General features: G+C 42.4%; 1 protein-coding gene across 1 annotated transcript in view; it reads left to right on the plus strand.

Moving 5' to 3' along the window:
* Positions 1–10,501, plus strand: part of SVBP (small vasohibin binding protein) — a 66,491-nt gene extending 55,990 nt beyond the window's left edge. The window contains exon 2 of the mRNA XM_086922201.1: positions 9,943–10,501. Coding sequence (XP_086778327.1) covers positions 9,943–10,029 — 87 coding nt within the window. The 3' untranslated portion in view covers positions 10,030–10,501. The remainder of the gene's footprint in view (positions 1–9,942) is intronic.
* The last annotated feature ends 943 nt before the right edge of the window (positions 10,502–11,444 follow it).

Raw genomic sequence — 11,444 nt, forward strand, 5'->3', positions numbered from 1 at the left:
GATGACGTTATCCACAGAATCTGACGCAACCACTTACACCCCCATATAACCTTTCATACACCCACTCAAACTTCCACACTACCATCCCCAAACCCATTCGCACACCCATACCATTACTTACACAGCTACTCACAGATTCATAGATCAACACACACATCCACTCAATCACCCATACAGGCAGTCCTACACCCACTCACTAACTCACTAATACAGCTACTGACATATCACTCATAAACCCATACAATAACTCACAAAGGGTTAGTGACCCATAGCTACACACACTTACTCACTCACCCATACAGTCAACAACACAGCCACTTACTCACCCATACATTTACACATACTCTCACTCACCTATACAGACACTAACACGTACTCACTCGCCTATATAGTCACTGGCACAAGCACAAACTCACCCTTACAGCCACTGTCACATTCACTCACTCATCCATACAGTCACTCACATAACCCATCACTCATCTATACTGCCTTTCACATACCCAGTTACTCACCCATATACCACTGACACATGCATTCACAGCCATACACACACACACACACTCACCCATACAGCCCTACACACACACACACACACACACACACACACACACACACACACACACACACGTAGAGCCACTCACTCACTCACTCATCCATGCAGGCAGTCACACACACGCACACACCCCCCATCACTCACCCACACAGACTCTCAGACACCCATAGAAGGATTCAGACAAGCAATCACTCACTGTACAGAAAGTCACATACCCACCCATACAACCACTTAGACACCAACTGACAGACAGATGCAGACACCTAATCACTCACTTATACAGTTAGTCACGCACCCACTGAATCATCAAATCAGGCACTTCTACACCCAGTGATTCACCTAAACACCGTGGTATATATATTTAACACTCATTATCGTTTTTAAAAACACTGGATGATGTCATCAGTGATGTCATTTGAGATATCACGGATGTCATCCGTGATGTCACGGACCATGTCATGAGTGATGTAATATGTGGGGTCATAAGCAGTGCATTGCGGGGGCACGAGTTATAGTTTATCTCAGATAACTATAACTGCTGAATTTCTTTGGATTTGTCTATAACTATAACATACCTATAACATTTGTTTTTTTCAGTAACTATATATTGAAAAAACAAAGGTTACAGTGACTGTATATTTAGGCTCACAGTTTACTCGTACGAAACCAGTGAAATTCAGCAGTTCTAGTTACCTGAGCTAACTCTAAAATACATCCCCACTATCCACTGCTTATAAGTGAGTGGCTGAATGTATAAGTGTTTCTGTAGCTATCTCTGTAACTGAAATAGAGGCTCCATGCTTTGGTGAACATCTGTCATTTGTTTTATGGATAGCATATTCTGTGTAGTACTTGGCATGGAGACCTGCTAGTGCAGAAGTAACTTATTCAACTCAAACAGACATCTGGCAGTGTCTTAGCCTCTTCGCCGCTAATGACAAGGGTAACTCGTCATGAACTTTCCATTCATTTCAATGGAAAATTAATGTAAAATGACATCAGTGCCTTAGCAGTAAAGGGGTTAAGCAGAAAACAGCATCCTTTATGGCATATTTTGCAGGGTATGACAACAGCATGTCTCACTACGACCCTTAAGGTTGACGTATCACAAACGTGCTGCCTTTTGCTTAGCATATTGGTGCCTCATCAGTGGTAGTAAGTGTTCTATAAATTCCCATATTCTACCAACTAAAGAGAGTATATTAGAGAGATATAGAATAAATACGATAGACTTTGAATAAGTTCAGACTCTATCCTTTTGGTCGACAACTAGTCTAGAATTTGTTGAAGTACATTTTGAATTGCGCAATCCTAGTTGAAAAACCATATTATAAGATTACAGATAGGTTGGTTGAATTGAATGCTGTGCTGATTTCCACTCGTGCATGCCTGTGTCTCCTTTTTGGCTTGTTTGTTAAATGGTCCAAAATGCCACATTTTACTATCACCGCCTCTAAAGTCACTCTGGTTCCGTATGTGCATTCAAATTGTCAGTCTGCTTGCTTATAAAAGGCACTGGAGGTTTGTTGTTATTCCAGAATGTGGCAACTGTGACTGTAATTAAAAGGAAACTTCATTTCTCCTCTGATTTTCTCTATTTAATTTAATTTAATTTAATTTGCGTGTTTATATAGCGCTAGAATCACTCCCGGGGGAGTATCTCCGCGCTTCGACCGCTGCGAAACCCTTCCTGACTTCCCTGAGAGATGGTCCCTTAATGGGTATCTCCAGGGTGAGACCAGGCATCCCCGGCGGTCTGGTGGGGCCGTTAGTGAAGATGAGGCAAGCTAATGCCCAGAGTTGCCGCGTGTGATCGTTGATCAGAGTGGGCACCGAGGCGAGAGAATTATCGAGTCCGCTGACCCTGGTCCAGAAACCTGCCGCGCTGGGAATCGAACCCTGGTCCCGGGCCGTCCTCTGCTCTCGGGTCTGCCGCCTCTAACCAGTGAGCCACACTACTTCACTATATAGTAAGCAGGGTGGAGAATTTGGATTTGTCTTGTACTGTTTTCTTCATACCTACTGTCGGTGCTTAATTTGAGCCAGTGGGTTCCGGTGCTCTGCACCTCCACTTAATTGGTTTCCAGAGCACTTGATTTTCAGCACTGCACTTATGACTGTCTTTTGCGCCGCTCATCTAATTTAGAGATGAGCAGAACAACGGTTGTTTAGGAATGCAATATACATAAAATGTACTAATACCTGCCTCCCCAACCATTCCTTAAGTTTTGGAGGCCTGGAATAATCTGAACTGTCGCACTTGCAGGCGAGATAGCTCTTTAGTAGTTGTTTTTTCAGCGATGACAGGGGCGAAGGGTGGTGCAAGCTGCAGTGCCCCCCTGGTCAGAGCCTTGGCACTTATTATTTTACAAAGTAAGCACTGCCTACTGTCCTTTTCGAGAAGGTTGTAGAACCCAGAAGGAAGGCAGTCCGTTGATTGAAAGCCGATGCTCTGTGATGTTTTTTTCATAACTGCCTGTAAGTCTCACGTGACTGTTAAGCTCCTATGAAGGCTTCCAGACCTCAGTCTGGCTCCACGAGCTTCCGTGAGTCATTCGCTTGCACACCCCACATTCCAAAAGTGGTTGCAGCTCAGACATCTGACTCGGGCAGCAGCTTGCCAGCTGTAGCAACACAGCAAATGCTTTGTTTTTAGACCCCAGCATACCTTCTCGAAACCCTTTTTTCTTCATTCTAAAACGTTAATTGACAGACCAGTCTACTCTCTCATTCGCCTCCTTAAAATTACGTTGTGACCTCCCTCTTTACCATGTCCCATTCAGTATGTGCTCTTCCTTTGCGTCACTCGCTCTTTCCCATAACTATGTTCCCGCCCTGCTCTCTGTGAGAACCTTAGGGAAGCAGTATGTCCAAGACAAAGTATACGTTTATATATTGCCAGATAGAATAGTGTGTCCACCAGTGTGTGGGTATGCAGACCGTGCTGTTTGGAGCATTGTTTTATAAGTGCAGGTGGGCGAGTCACTAAAGGCTCGAGCCAATGAGCCGCGCCTTCTAATGGCTTCTGCCTGCCCTGCCGCCCATGCTCTTACTTCATTGTTCAAAGTTGCCTTCCCAACCCATTTCTCCTGCTGTCTTGCTGCAGAGGGTCAGCCACCGCCCACGCCGAGGAATTTAAAATGCACATAGCTTTCGCAGTGCAAGCACTTTCATGAAAGTCTAATGACTAAATGGCGCAGTGTGAACCCATGAAACCGGTCATCAGTCCCGGCTTCTTTGCCTCAGTTGAACACACTGTGATCGATGGCAATTAATTTATTTTACCGTGCCTCCTTTTTCTTCACCACTGTATTTGACCGCACCTCGGACTACATCATTTGAAAATATCTGAATATAAAATCCTCTTTTGTACGTGAGTCGCATATAGGAGGCAGATGGCATCAGACTTGACTTTTGGTTGGCTACTGACCTCGTTGTCAGGTCAGGAGGGTGGGTGGTGGGTATGAATGTTTATAAATTCACCCTAAGAAATTATAATTTCGAGGAAATTACTCAGTTCAGCAATATAAACTCGTGTACTAAAGTGAAACGCTCCCATGTTACAAGGAAAACCTTTTACATATGTGGAACTTTTATTCTGTGTTTTACAAGATGTTTGTTACACAATTCCCTAGCCAAATATTTTGCCGGCTCTACTCGTATTTGTGCTCTTGGAGCCCAGGCTGACCCTGGGCTCGGCTCTGCTCTCCCTGTTAATTTCCCTTCTCACCAACCTCTATATATTAGATAGTCAACAACTGAAGCTCTGTCTCGTGTTAAAGAAATGGTGTTCTGCATGTGAGATTAAAATGGGTATGCAAAGAAAATACTCCCGGCTAACTCGATCATTACACAGTTTAGTTATTTAGGATCAACAATATTGGCTGAGATAAATAAATGTCACACAAACTGTAGCTCAATGATACCCACGCATCACCGACCAAACCGCTAGTTCACATAATGCGCTGTTGCTTGGCAGTACATAAAGCTACCTCTGAGGGAGTGAGTCCAGCTAAACAGAAACTGGAATGTGACTCTGGAAACTATGAATTACACATCTGTTTTTTAAGTCAAGACGCGATCTGGTAGTAAAATATCTATGGTTGGCTTATCTAGAAAATATAATGAGTTTATAGCTAGCTAATTGCTTAGCACTGGAAATCTTTATTGTCAATCACATTTGCTTGCTTCTTATTCGATAGCTTGCTCTGTCCATCTTGCGTTTGTACTTCACCTGGATCATATTCCCTCTTTACTTGTGTCCTTCCACTGCTCACTTTTATCAAATAACTTTTATTTGTAGCTTAAGTGTTTCACAAAAGTGCATGTGGATTCCAGTTGTCTTTCTCCTGTGCTTCCCTCCTTTCTGGGCACTCTGTGTTACCTCTTATTTGTGTGCTTGCTGTGCGCCGTGTTACTCTTTCCCTCTTCCACACTTGTGTTGCTACTTCCACCATCCCCCTGTTGCTCTTCCTCATGTGATGCTTTTCCACTCCCCATTGCTTAACTCCACTCACTCCTCCGTTGTACCCCACCTACCCATTTTTTTTATTAACATTTGTTCCATGTAAATAAAAAAGCTTTTGTCCTACTTTTTTTTTGTAAGTTTATTTATTGATCCATTTAGGATTGGTAAATAAATAAAAAAAAACATTCACATTATTTTGCATGTATGTTCATTCGTATTTATGCATAAACGCATACGTGCACATACAAAATGGCATGTCCACCGGTGGTGCCATGAGCTTTTGATTGTACTAAAAAGTATATGTATGATATGCTTGCTTATAGGGGCTTTCAGCCAACACTCTTAATTGGGCTTCAGCCATTGGCTAACTTGAATTGTGAGTGTCTGCAGTCTTCCCTTTGACAAGGAGAACACCAACACACAATGTAGTTTCCTTGAGTGCCATGGACTTATCAATCTGTGCTTTACCTTTTATTATTATTATTTTTTATTATTAATGAGGGCCCTCCTGCAGATTCCCCAACAATAAAGTTTTGCAAAAACCATGAACCAAACAATCCTTAACATAGACAAAAGGCTTGCAGCCCGTACCAAACGTACAGGATTCTATTTCGGATTCCAAACGAAGATCTTACAGGGGTGAACTGAAAGGTTCCTAATTGGAATCACTGTGTATATTGACATATTCAATTCACGTCATTGTGAATTATTCACGGTGTCTTCAATAAAAAGGGGATGCTTCCATCACTGCAAAATTCTCTCGTTCCATTCTCACCAGGGGCCATATTACAGAATGTGCCTGGGGCGCAATGGGCATAATCTCCTTCTTTCTGTGCCTTTGGTGCACTTTTGTATTACAGAAGGGGCCGCAGATGCTTGTGTGACCCCTTCTATAACACTGATAGCACTGGCGCTACATGTGCACCAAAGGCTATCTCAAAAGGGCATTCCCTCATTTGTCTCTATGCCTGCGCTGTATTATGGACACGGGCGCAAAGGCAAAGAAGTTGTCCGCAGCCGCATTTAAAAGTGCGCCACAAAAAGAGGGTGCACTGTCAAGGTGCTCCCTGATGGCAGCCCTATAGAGGGGGAACCCCTCAGACATCCCCTTGCAGACGGGTGCCGCCTCTCACTGCAACTGCCTGCAAAGGGATTTCTAATCCCTCATCAATGTGCAGATGGGCTGCCGCCTGCACAGTGAAACACAAGCAGCTTTGAAATGGCTGCTCCTTATTTCACTTGACTGTGCTGCCCCCAGGGTAGCACTTGTTCGCGGCTGCCCTGAGGGAAGCACGTTCTCTGTAATAGGGTGATCTTTCCCTGTTTGGGCATGGTCCACCAATTTAAAGCTGTGGCATGGCACAACCAGGAAAAGCACACCCTATGTGTAGTAAGGGCCCCAATGTCTCTCCTTCAAACCACCTCCTGCCTGCTTCCCCATTCCTCCGGGAAAGAAACTCTGGCCCAAAAACAGGGCTACATGAAGTTGTGATGACCCAACCCCACAGTGGAGTAACTGTCTTTTCTCCACACTGTAAAAACGATACACTATGGAGTACATAATAGATAGCTAAAGTACTTAAAATATACCATGAAGACTGAAGTCAGGAAAAATAACTTATTTGAATTTAATTTCCTGGGATCTGTTTTTTGAGCTGTTACTTCCATAATCTTTCCATGTAAAGCATTTATTAATAATTATTCACCATTGCATATTCCATTAAGCAGGTGTATGTCCTTAATCTGGGGAAGCATGCAATAGACAAAATATTTAACTGTATTCCAGTCACCGGTTATGCTTTTGGCAATGTGGTGCTCTCTTTTGGGATACAGTGGAGTATTTTTATGATGGGGTCCAAGGCTTCTTCGTGCTGTCCAGGGACTTTGGAATAATATATTTCTAGAAATGGTAGAATCTATAAAGGGGATTCTTTCTGACATAATAGCTTTAAATTTTGCCACAAACATACTTTATGCCCTATCTGAAAATTCTCTTGGAGCACCATTAGTTTTAACCATTTGCATTGTTTATTTAAAAACATATACATATTCCTTTTATTTTTCTTCCTTTTTTCTTATGCTTTTTTTTAAATTTTAGTCATGCGATTCTGAAGTGAAGCTGCAGTTTCAATACCTTTGTAACTGGTCACTCTACTCAGACACGCCAGAGGGCTAACTTATTTTCTTCTACACATAGGTCCTTGTAGTGTGCGTAATATTGTCTTTTATGTCACCTGGTTTAGTCTAAATCCTAGGTTTCATAACTTGTTCTGTGGTTTCTGTGTTTGAAAACTAGATTTGTTTCTGTGAGAATGTACTACTTTGCTTCCCACTAGGGACCTTTGGCTCCTATTTGCATAGTTCCAGCTTATGTCCGGTGTCACTGTTTCGCTTAGACTCTGTGGCGGTCCATCTTTGTACAACCATGGTTGATCTGTGAGCCTGTGGGTCCTCACTGTTTCCTCCCTGGATCCCTCCCACAGGGCCTGAGGCATGATGCAGGCCTGCGAGGACAGTGAGGTTTTCCTCTCTTAAGGGATACTGGACATACTTGAATGCAGTTCTTACGAAGGTTAAAAAAACTTGTCTCCTAAGTCCAAGACATTAGAGGGGAATTTCTAGCCATCTACATGGCACTAAATAATGGTACTATAGTAACAGAACCCTGCCAGAATGCACTCAGTGACCACACCCAGTCACCAGTCGGTCACAGGAGAGCAATTAGAGTTGTATGTCCAAGAAGGATCCAGGCAAGTCACCGAAAATGTACAATTTCTGCTGGTCATCTCATCTGTGGCAACTTTCAGCTCCAAGGGATTGGCACAGTCTGGTCTGACTAGAATTTGAGTGTCAGGATACCAAGCGTGAGAGGTGCCCTAGATAGTATTTCAAACAATTGCTAACCTAGCCGGTTTTCATTCTGAAGGAAGCTTCCGCCTAAAGACTCCTGACAGTATAGATGTTCTTATCATCTTCCTCTGACCAACACCAGCTCGGACTACCCTAGTTTCATGTGCTGTGAACCTTGACACCCTTATGTTGATTTGTCTGCCGACACACACCTCTCCAGCTTGATCACATAAAGCAGTGCCAGGTCCAGAAAGGTTCTGCTAACATCTCTCAAACACCAATACTCTCCCTTCAGACATACCATGAATAAAATCCAAATCCAGACCAGCTGCAGCCTACGCTAAACCCAGCATTATTAACCAGGTTTAGACCTATAATGTTTCTACTAGCTGCCCATTCGTTTGAGCCAAGCATACATCTGATTTTATAAAGCACTGAGGTCTTGTATTTGTTTGCCAGAATTGTTGCCAATCCAATTGACCTGATCTCCCCGTCATTCACGTTTTACCAGTATATGTAGTTCCTAGCATCATTCAACCCTTTTGTGGTATGGAAATCTGCATGTTGTGATGTCAGAATAACTCTTAATTACTTTGAGAGACCTGTGAATATCTAGGTGTTATGGGAGTAGTCCATTGCTTCCTTCCCTCGGCCTGTCAATAGACCCATAATTCATGGAACATGAGATAGAGACATAGAACGTATTTTGGTTTATAAATACCTAGTTTTGAAGGTGTCTAGGTAATTATATATGAAAGAGTTTTCATTTGAATAAATAACATAAATATAATAACAACCATTTAAATTCTGTACTTGTGCGTAGTGGTAACAACTGACACCTACACAACGTACTCATGTGTTTAGATAGCCTTTGGGTACAACCCTGAATAAAAAGCCCTCATACTTATCTATAAGAGCCATTTAAAAAAAATAGAAGAAAATAATCACGGGTGGACCATTATCAAATGTGCAAGAACATTCACCAAGGGTTGACATTAGAGACATTAGAGGGCTAGTGAAGTGCTTTCCGTTTCATCAGATTTCTGCTTGGTACTCGCCATTCTTCAAGAAGGAGTAGGGTTATCTTGATCATCTGTGCTTACCAGATTCATCCATTACAGTGATGGTAAAATTAATAACATTTGAAATACGCTGTGGATATGATTTTTAGCCGGCTGTGCTAATACTTATGTAAATTGTAAAGCACACCTACCCTCTAGCCTACACCCCTATTATACCTGAAGTTAATGAGGAGAGGCAATGTTCTAGTACCTTTTAAACCTTTACTCCCTAAATTGATAATCTGCAGTCTTCGCTTCTCTGCCTGCATTCAACGTGCAGGATTTTTGTTGTCCGACACTCGGAAGCTTGAGGTCGTAGTAATGACTTGAAATCTGTTAAGTGAAAGTGCATACGCGTATATGTCACACATTACAGTGGGCACCATTTCTAGGTTCTGGTCAGATGTGGGCACTCTCCTTAAATGTGATGAACCTGGGGCATAGGGGAGTATAGAGTCTGCACATTTAGGTATACGGAAAGGCCCTCAAAACAAAGGAGTCTTGCAGAGCTCATATGTTTTGAATGATTTTTTAAAGATCTTATGGTTAGTTTATCCTCTGTGTTATTGGCTGTGTTTTTTCACCAGGTAAGCTCTAAGACTTACAGTCTTTGTTTGCTGGTTGTTCTTTTGGCGTTTTTACAGAGATGAGATTCTTCTTTGGTTCACTATTTTTTTTTCTGTTATTTTCCAAACCCTTCAACTTGAGAGCACACCTGGTATGCACGGGAGAGCAAAGAGTTGGCCATCCAGTCACTCCAATGGTCAATGTTGGCTCCTCTTTCATTTCAAAAAGCTTGAGCCGCAGTTTATGGTTCTGCAGCAAGGAGAAAGGGTACGGCATAAAGAATTAGAGTTCCCGTAAAAATCATTGTTAGAAAGCAGTGTCTCTTTGTGTTTTCGTTCTGGTTCTGCACCAGTATAAGCAGCACAAACATTAGTATGCTTCTGAATGACACCATCTTTTCATACCCTTCATCACACAGTGCTTTCTTTGTCGCCCCTCTGTAGATATATGCTCTCAACCGAGTCATGACTGAGCTGGAACAGCAGCAGTTCGAGGCTTTTTGCAAGCAAATGCAGGCTTCTGGAGAATAAAGGCGGACAGGTTCCTGGTTTGGCATCTTCACCTAGAAGGACTGAAGGAAATCTGGCTCGTGGGAGGAGCCGGGCCGTTGGCCGCGAAGTAAAACACGTTCTTCTGTGATGTAATCTGCACTGACTATGGCGGTCGATGGACAGTGATGCTTGATGTTTGATTGGAGTGGGGTGAGGGAGGGGGTTGCAAATTCAGGAAGAAACATGTTTACTTGCGTTATAATCCGCCTTCACTGCCTTTGAATTGTGATAAATCCGCTGTTCGCTCCACACCACTGTCTCTCTAATGAAGAACATTGTAGCCTGGTGGTTCCCGCAACATTTCCTTTCCTTTCTTTTATACTGTTTTCATATTGTTACATTCTTTTAAACGGCTTAATCAAGACTGTTTTTAACCTGATTGTTTTATGGAGTTTTTTTGTTTTTATTTTTTAAATAAAATGCCTGGGCTCAACTCCTAATTTAAATTCTGCTCATTGTGACATGTCTCAGTTTTTATGATATAAATCCTGGAATGGACGTAGGTCAAGTTTAGCGCATGGTTCCACTAGTTGACCAGAAGTTGAAGTGCCCTCAATGCCCATAACAGCGAATTTTGCTGCCAGTATTTATTTAGCATCAGGATTGGCTGTAGTCAGAGTATGCCCTTGGTGCATTTTGGTTTCTAAGAGACCTTTGGCGAAAAACCCATCATGCCTAATAGCATCCACAGAGAGCACATAGCAAATGAAAGTTCACCCTTTTATGTCTACCGAGATCCGTATTTCGTGGATCAATCCTTACTCTTCACATTTATAACACATCTGATGCTGACAAACATCAAGGAAAGTATAAAGATAAATTCAACTGCCGTGCGAGAGTGTTTGAGTCCCTCATACAGCCATGAACATTTTCTCAACCTAAAATAATCCTCTTATTGATAAAGCAGTTATTTTTTTAAAAGTAGATATTGAAACAACAATGTTTTTTTGATTAGGAACTTCTATGAACCAACCATATTTTTACATTGTGGGGATTGAGTCCGTTTTCACGGAGGGTCAAATGAGAAGGAGAAGGCGTCAAGGGACTTTTACAACTTCCTGTGTGATGTACGCCAAGGAGAGGCGTGGAGTGCAACGTTGTCTGCTCCTCTAAGGAAGGATAACCATTCTTGCCACATTCTAATTGAGACTCCACTTATTCAGAACAATTTGGCAGGCTAATGTGAGCATAAGATCTAACAAGTATCGAGCATTCACATCTGTGATCTTAGGGTCCAAAGCACCTAGTAGGATGTAGGAAAATTCCCTTGGGGGGCTATATTGAATGTGTTGCCTATCCATTCGTAAATCTTATCCCAACATGTTTGTCTTTGAAATTTCTAATCAATTTGTCTCTGAACAGGAGTGTTTGGGGGGCAGCCACCACTATTTGGA

The sequence above is a fragment of the Lissotriton vulgaris genome, chromosome 5, assembly GCF_964263255.1.
Source record: "Lissotriton vulgaris chromosome 5, aLisVul1.2, whole genome shotgun sequence".
Classification (NCBI taxonomy): Eukaryota; Metazoa; Chordata; class Amphibia; order Caudata; family Salamandridae; genus Lissotriton; species Lissotriton vulgaris.